General features: G+C 44.2%; 1 protein-coding gene across 1 annotated transcript; it reads right to left on the bottom strand.

The window, feature by feature from the left end:
• Window positions 1-121: 121 nt before the first annotated feature.
• On the bottom strand, window positions 122-23,082 carry mpp4b (MAGUK p55 scaffold protein 4b; the record flags this gene model as incomplete). The annotated part of the gene is made up of 20 exons (XM_079495865.1): window positions 122-919; window positions 1,842-1,976; window positions 2,822-2,930; window positions 3,503-3,596; window positions 4,509-4,589; window positions 5,860-6,033; window positions 6,590-6,631; window positions 7,852-7,872; window positions 8,415-8,456; window positions 8,621-8,638; window positions 9,104-9,162; window positions 9,281-9,477; window positions 11,454-11,528; window positions 13,364-13,449; window positions 14,530-14,611; window positions 19,922-20,053; window positions 21,529-21,612; window positions 21,729-21,806; window positions 22,737-22,858; window positions 23,025-23,082. 20 exons carry the CDS (start codon window positions 23,080-23,082, stop codon window positions 728-730), a joined length of 1,881 nt encoding a protein of 626 aa, XP_079351991.1. The 3' UTR covers window positions 122-727.

The following is a 23,082-nucleotide window of genomic DNA, read 5'->3' as shown; positions in this document are numbered from 1 at the left end:
TATATACACTGCTCTGCTAGGGTCGCCTCAGAAGCAGAAGGTTCAAATCCCATGCCAACACAAGTAACTATTACAAGATGAGAGAAGTCAGGTACCACACATCCGAGGGAGCAGATGATTTACCATCATTATTCTAATTTATTTCAGAATTTATTATATCCATTTCATACACAACGGTACAAAGGTTTAAAACCCCAACAACACTATGCAAAAGTGTGGTTCAAAATATTGGGGGTCCTTGCACCCAAACTAACTTTCCTTTAAAACTTTCCTTCTAGCTCGCCACGAGAGAGTTACCCCCCTGTGCCATTTAATGTATACCTCTTATTGCTCCTGGTATTCATGATGTTTTGCATTGTATTGTTAGCCTGGTAAACCACTCCCGGAAAGAAATGAAATGTTTTCAAGGGAGAGTGGTTTACCATTGTATGCCTTGGTTATGAATTGAATACATAGGACCACAATGGAAGCAAGCCATCATGGCTTTTTTTGTGTTATCCTCTCTGTACTGTTAATAAAGTATTCAATCAGTCAATCAATGAATCAGTCAATACTGTCCTCTGGCCTCCATCAGAGTAACTGTGTTTGTCCTCTGCTTCAGTCTTTGAGAGGTCAAACCAATACCGACCACAGCCGGTTGGAAGTCACGCATTACGTGGTTGGGTTATTATGGTAATCCGGAAACAAACAAAAAAAGGACAAATCCCCTCAGCTATGGTTCCTCCACTCAGGACTCATCCGTGGGTCGTATCCAGCTGGCGGGGACCCACTGGGGCCCGTCCTGGGCCCTGGTGACGGCACCCAGCAGCTCTCCACAGGCCACCCCCAGCTCCTCGTTGACGATGACCTGGTCGAAGAACTGGCTATAGTGCGACTCCATCTTCCTCGCCGCCTCCTCAGTCTCCTGGAAGTCTTCGTCCTGTTGATGGTTGGTGTTGGGGGTGGGTGGGTAGGTAGGAGGGGTGACGAAGAATCAGTGGCACGTCAATTTGTCATTTCAATCCGACAGGGTTATTAACCCTTTTCACCAAATTGACCCATTGTTTTGCACTTTGTACTCTCAAAATTAAGTTAGCACGAGGATTGTACAGTGTACATTGGGGTCCCAGAGATCTTTAACCCATTTTGGGCGGGAACCCCTTTTGGTGTTAGCATTATGTTATGCTTTAGCTATTGAAAAATCACACCCGTGTGAACTGAGTGGTGTCTGATCAGCTATGTCAGTGACGTCACACTAACCATAGCAACCATGCTCACCTGTGCACGTACACAGGTACACAAACATACAGACAAAGCTGGTTTTTGGAGTGGTTTGCACCACTCAAAAATAGCAGACCTACAAGCTTGTAGCGCGCCACTCGGCTATTTTTGAAAAATCGAAGAACGACTGACATAGAAACATAGCTTTTTCAGAAAACTGTCAGGATGTAGAAGACATTTTTAGAATCTGATCTCAGGTCAAAAATGGGTTAAAGAAATGTATCATTTGGCTCCGTGGCCAAATGTACAGTAGCCTACATCACTGCACTGGGGGTTCAATATGGCATAAAATAATGTTGGGAATCATTGATGTAGGGAGAAAATAGGAGGGGAGGGGGGGGGGGGGGACTGGGGGGGCAAGTATGGACCCCTGTGGGACCCTGGGTCAATGAAGGACATCGTTGCTGTCGGTAGAAAGGGAACCCCTTTTGGTGTTTTAAACATTATGTTATAATTTAGCTATCGAACGCGCTATGAACTTTTAGGTCTGCTATTTTTGAAAAATCGTTAAAATGTGCCTCAAATCTTTCAGAAAATTGTCATGATTTAGAAAACAGACAAAGTAAAAACTGTGAGCTTACTTTGAACGGCCGGTTGACATAGTAGTTGGTGGTGATCTGGGCGTTCTTTCTGGTTTCTCGGAGGCACTCCGCCGGGGGAGGTTTAACGTAGATAATAAAGGCCTTTAGCTCATGTGTCCTCACCGCTTGAATGGCCTGGAAACGTGTAAAGCATGTATGTCGTTTTAAATTAACTGCGTTTCTTAATATGAGCACAAGTCCATGCATGGCTGTTCAAACTGGATCCTCTAGTCTGGATATATTGAATGGGGAGCATAACATGACATGAGGTGTTAAGGTGAGACATGGTAGGTGAATAGGGAAAAAAAGTTAACTAATAGCTATCACAATGAAACTTCTCCAGTTGATTACTTATATTAAAACTAAGATATTTTGTATTACAAGTTTTCTGAAATGATATGTTTAAATATGCAAATTAGGCATTATATGCGCTAATTTGCTGGAAAGTTTGGTGTATGTGAGTGCAACTGAAGTGGAGATTCTTTGTCCCAGGTATGAGGAAAACTCATTTTGAGTAAACAGCCTTTAAAGAATTGTATTGTAAAATTCCAAAACGTTTTATTTGAAGCCACTATTTTGAGACAAAATATCTCATCCAAATCTTGGCAACAACATATAATGCCATATATCATTGGAAAGGTCTGGACCTCGAGCTGACTGTGGTTTGATCCAAATATGGTCACTTCCTTTGTATCAACAACCAATCATGAAAATTGAGAGGGTGGATTTTCACCCAGCAAAACGAGCTGTCATTGGCTAAAATAAACTACTAAAATGAACATCTAAATCTGTGTTTTGAATGTTTATTTTGCTTTAGTTTGGAAGAAAACATGTTTAGGAAGCAAAATAGGAAAAAAACAAAAAAAAGGAAAAATCATGATTTCACCTACCATGTCTCGCCTTAAATGGCAACTCATAAATCAAGTGTGGTCTCGTCTCTAATCATGAATCGAAAAGGACTGGGGTTTAAGAAGACCTACATTTGGCTCTATATCGATTATGCACATTTTCCCGCTGTTCAAGACATCTTTCACCGCTTCAGTGCTGGTTCCGTAGAAATGTCCTTTGTACTCGCCATACTCCAGAAACCTGTAGGACATCATGGAGACACTGGTTTAGAACACTATTTTTCAACCTCCCCAACCCCCCAAAATAATCCTATTTGAATTAATTACAAAATTACATTTTGTTCGACTCTAAATATTGTGAATATAGCCGATCTACAAGCTCACAACTTGTAGATCGGCTATATTCACAATGTTTTGTATTTAAAATGTAATATTTATTATATTAAATTTTGACTATTTGGCTAATGTTTGACCAGTTTTTATAGTATCGATTGTTTATTACCTTTGAGGCAGTAATGGTCCTTTATTTTACTTTAGTATTTTATTTAGGTAGCTTATTAAAAGGGTCTTAAAAGTTCACCGTCATGTGGGGATCAGCCAAAAAATCATGTCGGGACACAGAGAACCACTGGTTTAGAATAGCTAGCATACAGAAGTATCAATGTACATATTCAGCAGGGGGGGGTTCACTACATGCAGAGTTACAGGCATGCAGCATACAGTATCAATGAGTGCCTGTATGAGTGATGGACAAATAAAACCCTCTTCTCTTGAATCTCATAATAGAAGTCCAACGACAGTTGCACTGTATACCTGTTGTTATACACCAGGTTTTCAAAGACTTCTCTGGTGGTGAAGTGATATTCTCTGCCAGACTCCTCGTAACTCCTTGGAGGCCTTGTAGTGTCTGATAGAAAAACATAAGCACGTGTAAGTACAAATTTATAATACGTACATGTGCTGTACGTTAGAAACTCACAGGACCTACTGTATGTCAGACGAATATTCCCAACTTTAAGCTTAAATCCTCACATCGGGAATAACAATGCTGCAAACTTTACCTGCACAATTGAAATGGACTGGAACCTCACATTGCTATGGCAATTTCTACTCGGTCAGGTACTCTTGTTAACATTAAACCATTTATATTTGTATTTGGCTCTGCTCCTGCAATGCTCCAGAACAATGTGCAAGCATGACGTACTGTTGAAATCGCAACCGCCTGAAGCAGAGCCGAAATATACACAAATGTGTACACAGTTATTTTTTATAACAGTCATATGCTGCGTTCACACGGGCAGATGCAAAAGATGCAAACAAAGATCACAGCATAATTTGTCGCTTGGTAAAAATCAGTTGCTCACGCGGTCGTTGACGTCATGAAGCGTGCGTCTGTAGTGACGTGTGTCATTGCATCTGGAAGTTGAACCCAGCTCAGCTTCATTTTGTAGCTTTGCAGCTTTGCAAAAGCTGCAAAGCTACAAAATGAAGCCGAGCTTCAAACGGCGGCAGCTACAAACGGCGGATGCATCTTTGCATCTTCATGTCGCTGGCTTCCATTGATAATGAAATGTTAGTCTGTATCTTTGCATCTGCCCTTGTGAACGCAGCAATACGGTATGATGCAGTCATAGGACAAAACATAGAATACATATCGTTGCCGTCAGGCAGGAACCAATATCTCTGCATTAACCTTGTGTGTTTCATTTGTAAATGAATGCCCTACTTCAAAAGTATCAAAAGTGTGTGTGTGTGTGTGTGTGTGTGTGCGTGTGCGTGTGTGTATGTGCGCGCGCGTACATGCGCGTGCTGTACGTACGAGGCACGGCTCCCTGGAAGACGCGGGGGTCGATTTCAAGGAGCCTTCTGCGAAGTTCATTCACTCCCACACTGCTGGGTCCTGGGGAGGAAATGTCATATTTTTGAGTGGTGCAAACCACTCCAACAACTGGCTTTGTACCCGTGTCCCGTGTACCCGTGTTTGTTCGTACCAAAAAAAACGAGCATGGTTGCTATGGTTAGTATGCGACGTCACAATAAATGTGTAGTTGCACCACTCAGTTCACACGGGTGTGATTTTTATATTGCTGTCGGACAGAAACCTCTTATCGCCGTATTTTAACGTTCGTAAATGAACGCCCTACTTGATCATGCACTGCTACAGCATCACACGAAAGCATCGTTAGATGTGCTACTTTTGCTATTTTCTTAATTTAAATCCTGTAAACCTGACAGAGACGATATACTATCAAATTACATTTAATTTAGAACTGTGTTCCAAACATAATGGTAAATGGTGCATTTACCCAGCGCCTAAATCCAAGGCGCTTTACGTAGATTGTGCATTAATACATTCACGAGGAATGTATTAATATTAGAGGAAACCATGCAAGGCACCAACCTGCACATCGGGAGCAATTAGTCAGAGTCTTTCTCAACTTCGACACTAACTCTGGGGTAGCCCAGGATGATGTCAGGATCGAACTGGGAAAGGTTCCCAGTTCGATCCTGGCTGTTCCCATCAGCCGCTCTACTGGCCACTCTACCCCTGAGCCACTGCCGCCATATGAATATGAAGCATCAACTGACGGCGAGAAAAGGCTAATTGTACCGCTGGCAAATTAATACAATTGTCAAATATGAGTGACTGACTATCATGAGCGATGAACAGAGCCACCTTCCTGACAAATTGTTTACTTTAGAACCACAATTCTTATATGAGACGATTCTAAAGATGACCCAATGTTACTCTCCAGAGAGAAAAACTTCTCCGTGACCCAGGGGATGAGCGATAATAATAATAATATAATAATAATCTTTATTTATAGAGCACCTTTCAGACACAAGTGTAGTACAAAGTGCTTGACATACAAGTAAAAAGAAATTCACATAAATGCAAAAAATGTAACAAGGGTAAAAAACGAAAGTAAAGTAAGCAAATCTGGTCAGTAGAATTCATTGAAATTAAAAGTAAATTTAAGATAAGGTTACAACAGAATCAGTTCAAATCTGTTAAAAGCAAGGTCATAGTAATGGGTTTTTAGCCGCCTCTTAAAGTCATCAACTGAGGTTGCCAGTCTGATATGCAGGGGAAGAGAGTTCCACATCCTAGGAAGACGATGACATCAGGACTTCTGTAAGTCTCTCTAGTCTACACAGAAGATACTTACCCAGCAGCACGACGAGGCGGTAGGGGTCGTGCGGGCTGCGCTGGTAGCGCACCACCTCCTCGTAGGGGCTGGCCAGCGAGCTGAAGCAGCTGGTGGGGCAGCGGACGTGGCAGGACGGCTGAGCCGTGCTGTGGGCCCTCCGTCGGCACAGACGCATGCTCCGTCGGAACCCCGCTGAACACATTATGGGGACAGAGGGACGAGGTGTGATGAGAACTATAGGGCTGCCACGGTTCATCAAAAAGAATGATTTTATGGCCCGAGAAGGCCTAGCGGTCTGGGGCACCTATAGGCTTCGAATACAGCCTATCGTGGGTTCGAGTCCCGATCCTGACGAACTTTGCTGTATGTCACTCCCCGTCTCTCTCTCTCTCCTCGTTTCCTGGGTGTCTCTACTATACTATATCAATAAAGGCAAAAGGGACCCCAAAAGTATCTTACTACTAAGTATCTTAGTAGTAAGATTTAAAAGTAATAAGGATTTTATAATATATTATTACAAAAATATATTGATTTTAATTAACCCAATTCTACAAATGGATTCTAAATCAGTAGCTCACGCTTCGAGCTGTGCAATCTTTGAAAAGCCAAGGCTAAAATGACACAGATGTTTTCCCAGTTTGAATGGCTTTCCTGCGTAATATGCGTTTTTAATACTGTCTTAGCTCCCACAGTGAACAGTAGGTCAGTACAGAATGATATATTTAGACTGTCTCCAGCAGACACTTACCTATGTAGACGCCGTCAACGTTATTGCTGAATTCACCCCCCTCTGGTTGCAACGGAAGAGAAGCCAGAGAGTGGATACACAGTGAGCAACACAGGAGAATATGGGTGGAATTATTATTTTTCGGAGCACGAAAACGTTTTCATTTTAGGGACCTATGAAAGCTCTTTCTTTGTCTGCTTCAAGAAAGGGTGAACGAGGAAGCATGAGTTCAGTCCGCTGCCCCCCCAGGTTGGCAGAGGAAGTGTAGCGCCCAGGATTACATTAGATAATATTGACACTGGGTGAAAAAATGGGTTGCAAAATCGTGGGATAAAAATGAAGTTTAAAAAAAGAGAAAGGGTGCATGATATGCTTAAATGCGTAAAGATAATTTTTAACTGCACCCTTGCTCTACTTGAAACCATGGCCTAAATTGATCTTATCTATCTGACAGGAACAGCCAGAGGCTGTTGGGTTAGTGGTGACAAAGTCACACAGCAACACACTTAGGCAGTTTCTACTAACCGTCCCTGAGTTCCTCTTGACATTTACGCATGCAGGAAAGAGTTAGGAAAGAAAGAAGAGAAATTTTAATACCGGATTGAACTGCTTTTTATGTCATACATGTGGTTCTCCATAAACAATAAAATAAACTGATTTATTTATATTTATGTTTGAAGACTAATGCACCCATAACTGCCTGCCTGCTATGGCCTTATATGACACCTCCACCTCCACCTAGTTGTGTAAAGTAACTAAGTTGAGTTTTTCTTTCTTTTTTACTTTACTGGACTATACTTTCCACTTTCAATACTTTTACTTCTACTCCACTACAGCTCTCAGAACAAAATATTGTACTTTTGCTCCACTGCATTTATTAGATTTGTTTTGTTTTGTTACTATAGTTATTTTGCAGATTTTGATTGTTACTACAAAACATATACCTTAACCACTTCAACTCTTTATATTTTGTTTTTGGTATTAATACTTTGGAGTACTTCTTCAAACACTGCCACTTCCATCATGTTGTAACAGTGTACTGGTGTATGTACAACAACACATAAGAAACTCTTGTATCATGCAAAGTAAGCTGTCCAGTGTCCAACCTGCTACAGTTTGACCAATAACTTGCTCTACTGTCTTGCATATCATAGTGGCTGTAATTAACAAAGACTTTATAATGGTTTATATTTATATCATAGTGGCTGTAAAGACTTTATATTATATTATATATGTATGACAAATCATATCATAGTGGTTATAATTAACAAAGACTTACCTACCAGATTCAAATGCCTCTTCGTCTGTGACATACAAAGAGAAATACACAAAGGAAGTTTTAGTCAGAAACATAGAGAGACATTGGGCAAATATAGACAAATATTTTACGAAAATACGACATTGTGCAAAACATTCAGCTATTCGACATAAGACTAAGCATGGTATGGTTCAAGTCATTAAAGAGGTAAAACAAATGGTTTCATCGCAAAGTACCAGCACAGATTACAAATAAGCCGAGCACACTTTTAAATAGAAGCAGGAAAACTAGCATGTGTGAGAAATGTGTTCACTGAATTTTGTTTTCTCTATAGATGCCAGTGCAATATGGGCTATTGGGCAAGTGCAGTATACTGTATGCTCCTCTGTGGTCCCCCCTTACTTATTTTTGATTCTGTATTTTAATATGGATGTTTTGACGGACTAACAGTTTATGACATGGTGTTGTTCCATCACAGTGTTTCGTTCTATACTGCTGTTTGATTGTTTGTATGGCTGCACTAAACAGTTTGGTTGCATGTCTCATACAGTGACAAATACAGATCTTATCCCATAACAGTTGCCGTACCTGCTTCCACACACTTCTCGTCAATACCAATGCTGTCTTCTTCTGCAGGTGAAAAAGAAGAAAATCACAGCTGAATTCAATTGTGTCAAAACAATCACACAATTCCAGTTCAGGCTGGCTCCAAAAGATTGCGAGAAATGTAACCATTGTCATTACAGCTAGAGACAAATCAGACAAATACCTAAAACAAAGGGACACGTCCTTACCCTCGTCCACAGTGCTCACTTCAGTTAAGTGTGGGTTAAAAGACAGTGGAAAGAATTGATTAAAATGCTGAAACTGAACCAGTAACCAGTGGACTGTGTTGTGTTTTCCTATATGCTTAATTTATCCATACATATCATGTGTACATTTAAGCCTGAATATAAAGTTAAGACTTGTTAGAGCATTCTCAGCCAATTGATTTCTATTATCTAAATTCTACATCTAAAAGTACTACCGGTATGTCTTGTGAAACATGATATATAACTATGGAAACTCGCACTGTTTCAGCTGGAAGTGAGATTCCTTCCGTATGTCACGCGATGCGTGATTATGAATCCCAACCAACCAGATCACATGAGCCCAACAATAGATTCTTCACTTCCAGACTACACAGATTAAGACTACACACTTATTTCCACAGACAGCAGCTCTAAGGCATATAAAATGATATAGAATGTCAAAAATGTGTGGTATTCCCCGCTTACAGGTGTGGATGCAGGTCTGTGGTTGATAAGGCTGAGACCACCAAAACTCCCTCTGCTTCCTGTGGAGACAGGCACAATTATGGCATATTACATCATCACACTACGCACGCACGCACGCACAATTGTAAATTGTAGAATCACAATTTCTTTGCGGTTTTCCCCTCAGAGTCAGAGCACCTCTTGAGCAGGCTGCTGGAGGGGATGAGGCCGGCGCAGTCAGTGGTGCTGGGCATCTTCTTGGCCTGCCACCAGAGGGCGTCGGTCTGGTCCACGATCTCCAGGACGTCTCCCCTCCTGAAGCTCATGCCGGCGTCGGCGCAGGGGATGGTGGGGTCCTGCAGGGGGCTGTAGTCCGCCATGGCCCTCATGTACAGCTGCGTGGGGGGAGCAGTGTGGATTTTGACCATAGAGTATAAAGAAGGATAGAGACTGATCTGGCGCGAAGCTCCGCCCCCCTCCGCTATTCATGTCAGTGGAAGTTGCTCAGTGGCGTTTTGAAGCACCCGGAAGGACCGTCTCAAAACGTCTACTTCCGCATTGGACCACCACATTTTGGTGGTCCAATGCGGAAGTGCAACCGAGCGCTCAATGTTAAAGCCCAGCTGCACGGGGTTTCCCGGTCATGAATCCACGGGTCCGCCTGTAGTCCCTCCTCTTACCACTAGGGCCCAGTGCTTCAACGTTGGAGTGCCTCACTGGCCCCTTGATTTTGACGGGTGCATATCTTTTGGTCCGACGTCCTAAGTACCCTAGTACCCCAAACCCTAACCTATAACTCCAAACCACACGCGGAAGCTACGGGTGAGTAACCGGCCACGTATGTCGGAGCCACGGGTGAGTCTTGTACTGTTGAATGAGTTGAGTTGTGCGCACTGATAGCAGAGTTAAGACTGCAACGGACCATGTGAACCCACCGAGTTTAAAACACATATTAGCACTGCACTGTCTGCGGAGGAGTTAAAAACAACAACACAAACACTCACAGATACTTGACTGCTGCACACAGCACAAACGGCTGCTCTCACTCAAGGGTGAGACTTATATTGAGCACACTCATACGTGCCTATTTATACAGGTTGCTGTCATCAGTGTCCAATGTCAATCAATCAATATCAATACACCAAACATACTAGATCTTCAAATCCAGCCCTATTGCACTGATCAGAGCAATGGTCACCGAGTTACAGCCATTTGAAGTGTTAGTGGCCCATACCGTATGTGTGCATTTTTTTCTTTTTCCACTATTTTCATGGCAGACCCCTAAAAGTCTTGTGTGTTAAAATAGGGGACAATTGGCCTGGGCCGTGGCTCAGCGGTCCAGGCACCTTGGCTGGTGATCCAGTCTGGCAGTGTGCCGCGGGTTCGACTCCCGATCCCGACGACCTTTACTGCATGTCACTCCCCCATCTCTCTCCCCATTTCCTGTCAGCCTACTGTCTGTCCCTCCATAAAAAATATAAAATAAAGGCGAAAGCCACAAAAAAAAAACATAAAAGAAAAGTTGAAATGACCTACCTAAGTTCCATCCTGGAGGCAAATCTTTCCTGTGATAAAATGGCAACCAATGTAATCAAAAGAGCCAACCAAAGAACAAGATTCCTATATAGGATCATCTCACTGGTCAACAAAAATACCTTGAAGACCCTAACAGGAGCCCTCGTACAAGGTTTCTTCGACTATGCATGCACCTCATGGCACCACAGCACCTCAAAGGCCCTTAAAACAAGGCTCCAGACATCCCAAAACAAACTGGTCAGGCTACTACTTGGCCTTACTCCCAGAACCCACCTCACCCCTGCCCATTTTGATAGGAATGGCTTAAGGTTGACTCGAAACTGGCTCCTCTAATAACAAAAAGGTCCCCCCCCTTTTTTCCATAGTGTTCACATTTCCTTTTTTTGTTTTACTTTCTTAACTGTATACATACATATCTATATTTTCATAGAAGTGTATATTAGTACGTCTCTAAATGTTCTAATGAATTGAAAATGGAGGACCCTGATGTAAACAAGTCTTAGTGCTTTTTATGGTTTTATCCTCGTACCAGTTTTTGTATTGACTGTTTGAAATGTACCCATTCTACAAACTGTAGATCAATCAATCAATCAATCAATCAATCAATGTGTGCAAAGTTTGGTGAGGATCGGAGCTACGTAGGGGTGTCACAATTATTACATAATCGTCTAATCGCAATTATGTGAGATAAATCATAATCGTTTCCATGTAAAAAGCAGAAATAGCAGATGTGCAATTTGAATATAGGATTAAGTTTGCTTTAAAAAAATAAGACATAGAAAACACAGATGTTTACAATTACAACTGAGAGCAGCTGTAATTGAGCAACACTCACCATGGTCTGGTAATGGACCGGTCTCTCACTGATGGGAACAACCTTGAACACGATGGTGCCTTGAGATCTAGCCTGCTGATCAAAGGACACTACATTACACACATGATAGTACTGTCCAATGGGAAAACCAGACATGGAAACACTTAATCCCTATATAGACTTGGTGGACCGGGCTCCCCCAGGAGTCCATTATACTTATTCCATGAAAATTGCCAATTGCAAGGACGTGGCTTATATCACCTCGATAATGCTTGTTTTAATTCAATTTGAATTGAAAAAGTAAATATGAAGCTGTAAATAGACAATGACCTGTATGGTTTGATCCTTTAACCACATTAACCATAACCTGACTCCGCCAGATGGGGCAGCAGAGAGTACACTGGGTTCCCCCCTCCTGCTCCCATCTGGGAACTCTCAGGCAGACTTGATACCCGGCCACAAAACAGCCTGGCCAATCAGCAGCAGCTTCTAGCAGCTTCTAGCAGCAGCTTCTAGCTTCTAGTTGCTGCTGATTGGCCAGGCCGTTTTGTGGCCGGGCATCAAGTCTGCCTGAGAGTTCCCAGATGGGAGCAGGAGGAGTGTACTCTCTGCTGCCCCATCTGGCGGAGTCAGGTTACATTAACCCTAGCCTGGGATCAATACCATTTACGAATTTCTGATCGGGTCGGAGCGTAACTTCATCAGCTTAGAGTATATATTAATAGAGACGGCACCCGGAGGAAACCCTGAGGCGAAATGGACATAGTGGCCGAATTTGGTATTGCAGCGCTGGGCCAAACTCATGAACGCGCTGCTCTGTTGACTATCATTGCGCACGTTCATGATGACACGTGAACGCTGAACGCGTGCCAGCGCGTTCATGTGTTTGGCCCAATCAAGCCCAGGATGCACTCTGTTCCTACCCGGAAGGAGGAGTGAAATCGCCTCATGCGCTTTTGAGCAACTTAATGCAAGTGGAAATCCGGTGCCGTCTCTATTAATAAGGTCATCAGGCATCCGGAACCACCGACCTCCGGTGCCGTGCACCTCCAAAATGATTACCCTAGTTTAAAATTGGTTTAAATTGGTATAGTCATTTCGTATACTAATCGTTTGGTATGTTCATCTTTTATTCGAACTCGTAGCACAACTAGCGAGCATAAAGTAATAGAGGGTATGTGCATGCATAAAGTGAGTGGCAAATCGAATGGCAAACTGAGTGGCAAAGTGAGTTTAAATGTCGTTTAACGCCTTTTAATGCAATCGGACAGGACTTTTCTGTTTGGATGTATATTATATAGGCTGTCAAGGCCAGAAAGAGGTTTGTTGCCACTCAGTAGGCGTTCCCGCATAACTTCCGGGTATGATGATGATGTCACGCGCATACCCTCTATTGATTCTCATTATGTGGGTAACAAAAACAATGCGACGCCAACTGGAACCCACCACCGGCACCACTGTTTTATCTTTCCTAAACCGGATAACACGTCTCGGTTTAGAACGAATACCAGGCCTTCCTCTGAGGTGGAAAGCCTCTTGATGCGAGGTTATACATAAACCCTAGTATCCCTGTTCCGGGAAATGGCATATATGATGCCAGAGTACCACAGACGAAAAACAGTCTAAGTCCAAATTTCATTCTGACCCCTCCACGAAAAGGCCTCGTTGTCCTGAACCCTTATCTATCATTTATACATTATGGATCAATAGTGTGGACTTAGACTGTTTTTCGTCTGTGGCATTCAGTTAATGGTGAACTTTTGAAAACATTTGATGAAGATTTGGCAAAAATAGGCCAACATCGCAGATCTACAAGCTCAAAACGTGCCAACATTCGACCCGTAGTGCGCTTGTAGATCATCAATTTTCACTATTTCCATAGGGCTTGAGTGGTTCAGAGTTCAGACACTTGCGGATGGTCATGGACCTACCACCACCTGGATGACCTGCTCTGGCTCCAGTCCGTCCACAGGAAACCCATTCACCTCGATGACCCTGTCCCCCGCATGGAGCAGACCTGTGTGTGCACGCACGCACACACGCGCACACGCACGCGCACGCGCACACACACACACACACACACACACACACACACACACACACACACACACACACACACACACACACACACACACACACACACACACACACACACACACACACACACACAGACAGACAGACAGACAGACACAGACACAGACACAGACACAGACACAGACACAGACACACACACACACACACACACACACACACACACACACACAGACACACACAGAGCTTTATTATATTCATAAACTCGCCGTTACTGTACATGCCTGACCTGCATGGCCTGGATGCCCTAACCTTAACGTAAGCCCTGCAGTTCAGTCACACATCTGGAATAATAATTACATATATGTACGTAATACGTATTGAAAACTAAAATTAGATTTTTTTTTTTATTTGATTTGATTTATTTAGAAAAGCAATCATAATATAACATTATAATCAGCGATTCAAGGATTACACAGGAAAGTCCAAAAACCTATTTCCACTGAGGTCCTCTCACACTGAACGGAACAATACTTTAAAATACATCACAAATACATAACAGTACATATACATTACATACACAACACAACAAGTATGTCCCTATCCATCCCTCTAAGATGACCCTTTATAGGGGAACCTTTTCCAGTAGCCATTGTTTAGTCTTCTGTTTAAGTGTCCTCAAATTGGAGGTCAGTTTAACATTGGTTTCAACTTTCCAGGCTGTTCCACTGTGTGGCTCCTATGTAAATGAATGAGCCTTTGCCCACTTTACTTTTAAAAGCAGGGAGCACCACATCTGCAATACTGGCTCTGGTGAAATGGTTGTGTACCTCGTTTACCTGAAACATGTTCTTAAAACTGTTGGGACCTCTCCGTATTTAAAGTGGCACAGGATAAGGGAGTTGGCCACCACTAATTTTGTCTCCCTATCCATGTATCTTGCTGTTCGAGCTAGAAGATCAACGTCAAGATTAAGGACTAGGAAATTGTCCTCGCTTTCCTTCACTTTTCCCCCGAACAGTTTATCTTCAAACAATGCAAGAGAGAGAGAGAGAGAGAGACTCACCACTTCGATCAGCCAGTCCTCCATAAATCACCCGCGCTATGAAGATCTCTCCCGTGGCATCGTTCCTCTTTATAGTTGCACCCTGGGCCGGCAGACAAAAAGAAAAAAGATAAACATTTCAAAAGAGCACAATGAAATGGCACAGCTGCATTTGCTTACGCATCAAGTAATAATGATTGGCCATTCTGTCCGGTGAAGATGGACACAACAAACCAGACAGCAGTGTAACGTGAATACTAACATGAGGAGTGAAAAAACATGTACGTGGTCTACCTACACAACCATCACCGTGTGATATACAGTATATTCATTCAATTCAAGCAGTAGTTCTGAACCAGTGGTCCTGGGACCAGCAGGTGGTTCCAGCTGGTCCCCCACCTAAAAAATGGAGAGTTGGTAACCAAATGGACCCTCATAGATCTTTAACTCTTGAGAGTGTAAAATGAAAGTTACATTATTGTTAAACACCTGCATTACTTAATTTACACAATTATATAATGTAGAAGAATTCTACATTACATCGTTTGCCTGTCATCTCCCATAATGATGGTACCACATCAATATAGCATGGAATTGGGGACAATATCGTATATGAAACGGGTTGAAAACAACTGAATTAAAGGGTAGGGTAAGTGATCTTTTTTGGTTAAAACAAAAAGATTTTGTTAAAAGGTTAAAGCACTATATTCTGAAAGTAATCCGATAGTGCCTTTTGTTTGTTCACTAACAGGGGTCTCCCTGTCTCTCCAGCTCTTTGATAAACACACAATGTCAGCCAATCAGGAGAGAGTCCCCATTTAGCCGCTTCATTTTTTTATAGTGTTCCAGTTCAACCTTTGTCTGCTCATTTCTTTGTGACATCAATTCCAACTTCACTTGTTTTAAGTATGTATCCTGTCTGAGTTGTCTATCCTGCTTGGATAGTATCCTCCTGACCTGAAAATGGATTTTCAGTTGTAATCAGAATCAGAATAAGAATAAACTTTATTGTCACATCACAGTACAAAAGTAGAAAAGTGGGTGAAATTAGTTTTTGTGCATATTAGTTCCCATCGTGTCATAAAGAGCTAGTGGAGAGACAGGGAGACTCCTGTTACTGAACTCTATAGCAACTAGTACGATCAGACGATAGAGACATTTATTATTATAACCAAAGAAAATCACTTACCCTAGATGTAAATATCTACAGTATCCAGTATATGCATCCACACACAAAATGACATGAGCAATAACATTCCGAGGGTAAAAGGTGAGATTCTGTGAAGACAAAGGGGAGGCGATGTTGACCAAAACGTCATCACCTTCGCCAAGGAAAGAACTCCATACACCAGATGACAACGGAACCAATGGCAATAGCGGTGCAACGGTAGAATAAACGACATTCACGACAAGGAAAGGAATGAGCATGAAAACATAAACTGACGATGAAGAAGAGGCATGAGGGAACTCCACATATGAGAGAATATGAGGATGATGATTATGAATCAATGCTGAATGAAATAGATATACAAGTGCAGTGCCTGTGCTGAAGGTGAGCTGCTCTCCGGTGATGGTCTGCCCGTCACAGAAGCGAATACATCCGTCACAGCAGGCGACCAAAGCGGACATCCTTGCCTTTTCTCACTTCGCCTTTTTCTTATTTTTCTTCCTCCGCCGCACTATCGTCGCCAGGCCGCCCGTCACGGGACAATCAGCAGAGCCGTCCGATTGCTCCGACAGGCCGTTGGAGAGACGATGGGGTCCGTTGGCTCGGGAGGGAGCCTGGGCCTTTGAGCCGGCCCGCTGCGCCCCACGGCAAAACGTGCACATGGAGCTGTGAGACGGCGAGCAAGGCGGAGTCGAGGGGAGGGAGGATCCGGTCTGGTGGGCAACGGACAGATGGTGCTCGTGCATCCCGGAACTTTGGCTCCGCGTGGACCGACCCACCATGAGCGCCTGCTGCTGTGGGTCCCGCTGCTCCCCGTCGCGGGCTTTTCTATTGGCTCTGGGCGTCGTTGACGCCGGGACCTGAGACTCCGCCTCCTCCGTCCTGCCGGCCGCGGCGACCTCCACGATGCCCTGCAGCCGCTCCACCACCTGCGCCAGGAGCGCCAGCGCCCGCGTGTTGTCCCGCGCGCTCTCCGACACGCGCTCCGTGGCCGCCGCCATCTTCTCGCCCAGCCGCCTGACGTCCTCGGTGCCGCTCGCCATGGAGCCGGCCGCCAGCTGCACCGCGGACCTCAGCTCGTCCAGGCTCTCCTGCTTGGCCAGCTCCACGGGGGGTCCGTGTCCTCCCCCGAGTCCTCCTCCTCGCGGGAAGTCCACGATGACCCCCAAGCCCCTCGCCCCCCCCGGGTGGTGCCGAGGCGTCATAGGACTGGGCGGGGCCGTGCGGACGCAGAGGCTGTGGCTCCGGGTCCGGAAGCCGCAACACGGAGCGCTGTCGATCCGGAGGCGACGGTCGGTGTCCAGGTTGGAGTAGTAGCCGGCGGTGGAGCGCCGTGGCCGGGGCGGAGACAGGGACCAGCTGGGCTGCTGGTGGCAGTAGGTCGGGGTGCAGTCGGACAGGTTGCAGTAGGCACGGGCAGATCCTGATGGACTGTCTAGGTCCAGACTGTCTACATCATCTCCAGAGGGAGAGAGAAAGATGTTTTTTAATATATATCCATTAAGCACTGGATTACTAATCGGATTCCATTTAATCTCTACAGATGCAAAAGTTAATCGAATTAAACTCAATTCTTGAATTAAATAATAATCTACCAAGTTCACAGCGAGTCACATTGCATCAGATCAATACATTTTGTTGATTTTCACGTCAATTTGTTATATACTAATTATCAAAAGAAACGTGCAGCTTGATTTTTTGATGAATGGAAAAAGTGCAGCAATTGATAGAATAACCGCCAAGAAAATCAGTCCTCGACGACGATTACTGATGAGATTGATTCAATGATGATCCATGAACCAACAGGAGGTGAATGATTTTTTTTTTTTTTTCACAGTTTTGTTTATTCAAGATTTCAGGGTATACAGTAAATCAAACAATATGACAGTATATGTGACACACCCATATGGAACATACCAAAGAGATAACATTGACATATAAATGTTGTGACCACTATATGCAAAATATTGTGGTAGCATAAAAGCAAGTATATAGTCCTATGCTAACAGGGAAGTGTCAGTTACAAATCACATAACCTGAATCCAGTTTTGAAACAAACGCAAGACAAGACAAGACAAGACAAGACAAGACAAGACAACATGGCATGGTCATTGGTCACCCCTCCAAAACATAATGGACGTGGCAGTGCACCCACACATGGTTCCTAATAATAAATATACTGGACAACCCAGCTGTGTGTCGGGACTCGACATGTAGTATGCTCAGATTCAGGATTACACTCATTCAATCTGGAATAGTTAGGAACTGCAACTCATTTACAAGTGCGAGGAAGGGGCCCCATGTGTCTTCAAATTTGGATACCGAGCCTAGTCTCAGGGTACATCTAATTTTTTCTAATTTAATAAAGTGGAGTACATCTCTAATCCAGTGAAGATGGGTTGGGGGAGCAGAGGACTTCCATTTCATCAGAATTAGACGCCTAGCTAAGAGAGTGGTAAAGGCCACCAAATGAGCTTTGTATTTAGGCAGTAATAGAGTAGGGGGAGACATTCCAAAAATAGCCGTCATTGCATTTGGTTCTAACGGTATCCTAACACTCCTTGACATAGTGTCAAAGATCTCAGTCCAATATCTACGTAAAGAAGGGCATGACCAGAACATATGTATATACGTGGCAGGGGCCGAACGACACCTATCACACAGGGGATCCACATCACCATATATTTTGGATAACCTAACTTTAGTGAAATGTACACGATGGATAATTTTGCATTGGATTAGCCCATGCCTTGCACAAATGGAAGAAGAGTGGACAAGACGTAAAATATCATCCCAATCATCATCTGAGATTTCTTCTCCCAAATCCTCTTCCCACTTGTTCTTAATATTTTCTATTGAAGTAGGCCGCAAAGAGAAAATACAATTGTACATAATAGATATTAGGCCCTTCGTGCTCGACAATGGAGTTAAAAATGAATCAACCTCAGTGGCCTCTGGAAGGTTTGGAAATATAGGGTTAAGGCTGCGCACAAAACTGCGGATCTGAAGGTATCGAAAGAAGTGTTGATTTGAAAGGGAATACTTCACAGACAGCTGTTGAAAGGAGGCAAATACATTGTCGATATACAGATCCCTGAGATTCGTAATACCAAGTGATGACCATACAGAGAAGGCATTATCACTCAAAGATGGATGGAATAAAGGGTTTGCTGCTATTGGGGCGAAGAAGGACTGAGCTTGTAGACCAAAGTGGCGCCTGAATTGTTTCCAAATTTTTAGTGTGGATTTGACAATAGTATTCTTAGAATAGGGGGTAAGAGAAAAACGAATAGGGGTATGAATAAGAGCAGTTAGCGAGGCAGGCCTAACTGAGGAAGATTCCATTCCAATCCACGTCGGACGTAAAGGTAGGAGGTGAATGATGAGGATGAAGAAGTGATGATGATGATGAAAGACAAACCGGCCCCTTCTTACCCATCAGGAGGGAGCTGCTGCCTGAGGGGGACGAGTGGCTCTTCTCCCACAGTGAGTTGGCGTAGCAAGATCGGCACGGGCTCACGGGGTTCCGAAAGCAAACTCTACAGTTACCCATTGGCTTATAGCGAGAAGATGGCGGAGGGTAGGGAGGCACCGGAGGCGGCCGGCGGACACGTTCGCCCGAGAGCAAGCTTCCCCGCCGGACGGTCGCCTTCGACTGTTCCTTGACGTCCTGGCCCGTCCCCCCACCTCGGCTAAGCCTCCGCTTCAGGGTGGCCCACTGGCTGCGGATGCCCCCCAGGGAGCTCCTGGTGGGAGCATGCGGGAGGGACGAGTCGGGCAGCGCTAGCCCAGTGCCTTGGTTTTCACACCGCTGTGAGACAACATAATACACTCAAACATAAAAGGGATATTATATGGAAAGATACATTTTCTACAGGATCAAACACATAGTGCAGTCGAAGCTTTGTTGCCCTTTGTGCTAATAATACTACTAATAATAAAATGTGAAGTGAGGGGCAACTTTTGGGGCACCCACAAACATGACGTCCCGGCGGGCACACACAAAGGCAAACAAAAAGTCCATATGAGTTGGCTGCCACATCATGTCACAGGGGGAACACACAAAGCGCCCATCAATAATAATCTTAATAATAATAATAGGAGCTTCACTTCTCTTAAAGTTTCAATGTTCCATGGAATAAAGGTGCAAAATAAACCGTGCCCTTAAGTGAGGGCATCTGTGGAGAAGAGAAGAGAAGAGAAGAGAAGAGAAGAGAAGAGAAGAGAAGAGAAGAGAAGACTGACCAGCGGCTGCTTGTTCTTGACCAGGCACACCACCCTGGTGGCCTCCTCGTGATCGGGCAGCTCCTCTGGCATGGGAGGTAACACTGGGTCATAGTCCTTCTGGGCCACCGTGTCATGGGCTGACAGGAGGGCCTGGTAACACACACAGACAGACCCAGGTTAAAGGGATAGTTCAGGATTTTTGAAGAGCGTAAATTTGGTTTACATTTTTACACTCTCAAGAGTTAAAGATATGAGACCTCATTCACAACAGAGAAATACGACGAGGTGTAAATGAGATGCGTAATAAATGCACCATTTATCGTATGTCCGATCAAGCTGCGACAATCTCCCGTGTCATTCAGCGATGGTGGTGTAATCAGTTAATTTCCTTGTCTTTCCTTGGGTGGTGCGATGCACAGCACTGCGTGTGTGAACTGGTAGATCAGCTTATTTTGACAGGCGAGTGCCGCGAGGCTCTCGCAATGTCAACTGACTGAAGGTTTAAAAAGTATAGGCTTCTCTCATAACCAACTTCTTCATTTATTGATTTAAGTTCAAGCTCAAGGCTATAGCCTATAGGCCTACTTGGCAAATAACTATAAAGAGCCATTTCTATTGAACAATTGCACACTCGCCTTTGCAAAGGTAAAAAGGATATCCGATATTTTATTTTATCAGAGCTGTATTGATTAATGCACGTATTATAGGCTAACTTGACCAATGCAATGCCTCTAGAATGCATGCATATAGGCCAGGGGTCCTCAACTAGAAATGCTGAAGGTCCACTAATAATTTTTGAAAAAGACTAAGGTCCGGCCCCATGCCACGCAGCGCGGGCCATGCAGCGGCCAGCGGAGAGCGGGGCTCTATATTTTTTAGTACAGTCACACCAAGGCAAGCTTATACAAATCGGATCCCCTCCCAACCAACCAATACTGGGGTGCAGAGTATGGAAATAAAATGTTTCACAAATATTCCCCTCCAAAAATTCACAGCAAATGAGAGGTATTGTGTTGAGGCACAAAGAACACTTTTATTTTGTAAAGTTTTTGCCCAGGGTCCACAGAGAGGTGGTCCGCGGTCCGGTCGTGGACCGCGGTCCGCCTATTGAGGACCCCTGATATATGATATACAAGCGCAAGCCATGCGTGATACTCGGCTTTTATATAGGCTATCATTTTTTTATGTGCTGACCAATATTGGGGACACACCCTACATATTTTATTTGAGGTCTGGGAACAATGAATTGATTCAGCATGAAGACTAAAGCCTTCTGAATAAATATATGCATGCCTTGATCGCGAGTACACTACCCTCTGAGCTGACGCGGAACTGAGTGGAGTTTACGACCAACGGCCATCAACGTCAAGTTCATGGCCATTGCCATGAATTCCCACGTAACGTGGGAATCGTCGTAAATGCCCGTACGCTCACGCTCCGCTCACGCTCCGCTCATGATATGAGCTTAAACGCCATTGTGAATGAGGTCCATAGGGTCCATTTGGTTACCAACCCGACATCAATTAGCTGGAACCCCGTCAAGGACCACTGGTGGACCACTGGTTGAAAACCACTGGTTTAAGAACTCACGTGGATCGACACGTCTAAATCTTGTCATTGCTTACTTGGAAGTGTGGTTGTCTAAGAAGACGGCAGAGCTCCTGGGCTTCCTCGGAGGAGCCTGGCAGTGACGCGATGTCCAGCACCAGCTGCAGACAACGCAAAGCATGGACACGTCTCATTGCAAAGTGACAAATACACGCACCACAGAGGAACGTTACACATTCTATAGTTCAGTATAGTCGTGGAAGTGTTTAGGTCTGACCTGGAGGGAAAGTCCAGAGGCGTAGTTGAGATATGACGCGGGCTGCTCTTGGTTGAACCTCTGTAGACACTCGTAAACCTGGAAGAAGAACAGCACAGAGATTACAACAGAGATATATATATATATATATTTTACTTTATTTTTAAAGATTTGTTTTTGGCTTTTTCTGCCTTTATTAATAGTTTCAAGTGAAGACTGACAGGAAGGAGGGAGAGAGAAGGGGAGACACATGCAGCAAAGGTCGTCATGAACGGGACTCGAAGGCCAGAGCCTATATGTGGCATGCGCTGGGACCACTAGGCCAGCGGGCCCCCAACAGAGATCTAATTCTGAGCGGCTCCTATGCACAGTTTTGTGTGTATGTGTGTCTGCCCGTATGAGCACGGAATTAGCTCAGCTGATTGGCTGAGCACGGAATGTGATGTATGATGATGTATGATGATAAGAAATTAAAAAGAAAAAGGTCAAGCAATCAATCAAAACACGAGCATAAAAAAAATCTATGAATTCAACATGAAAAATCACACCCGTGTGAATTGAGGGGCGCTCTAATCATCGTACATCATCATCAAGAATGGTGGTCCCTTATTGGCCAAGCGTTCCCACCGACATACATATGCCGATTTGCTCAGACACATATGATGTAAATTCTCCATTCATTGTCAATGGCATTTAATGTTTGTGTTCAGACTGAGGAAGAGCATTGCGCTCGAAACGTCACAGTCAATTTTTTGTGCAAATAAAGGCACTTCACGAGCATCTGAGCCCACAGTGTGCGAGTATTTTCTTTTCTTCATCTGTGTTCAGACAACACAAACATTAAACTCTATAGCTGTATATAGGATGGACTACCGCCCCTCAAAAACAGACATGCACCTACCGCAACATAATAAACAAGAGCGCGTGCGCACACACACACTAGTGAAAGGAAGGCACAGCTGATCTCTAGCAGTGCCAGTGACACAGTTTGACCCAACAAGGTTAAAGGTGAGGTGAAGGGAGTCAGACCTTCAGCAGTGAGTGGAGCCAGGGAGCGTTGAGCAGGCTGTTCAGCACCTCAGCCCCGTCGATGTCTTTATTGATCGAACGTCTCACCTCCTCGATCACATCCGACAGGATCTGACGCAGGTCTGTCACACACGCGCACACGCACACACACACACACACACACACACACACACACACACACACACACACACACACACACACACAGGATGGTATAGATGGGTGAACCTCCCGATGTAGTCCACAGAACGGTATACATCTGGTGTGGAGAACTACATTTCCCAAACTCACCGTGTTCTCCAAGTGCACAATGAGAGGTCAGCACCTGGGCTTCCACCGCCTGTCGCAT

Source organism: Electrona antarctica (assembly GCF_951216825.1).
Source record: "Electrona antarctica genome assembly, chromosome: 24".
In the NCBI taxonomy this organism is placed as follows: domain Eukaryota; kingdom Metazoa; phylum Chordata; class Actinopteri; order Myctophiformes; family Myctophidae; genus Electrona; species Electrona antarctica.
Note: the sequence above shows the minus strand (reverse complement) of the source record. Positions and strands in the feature narration are given on the sequence as shown.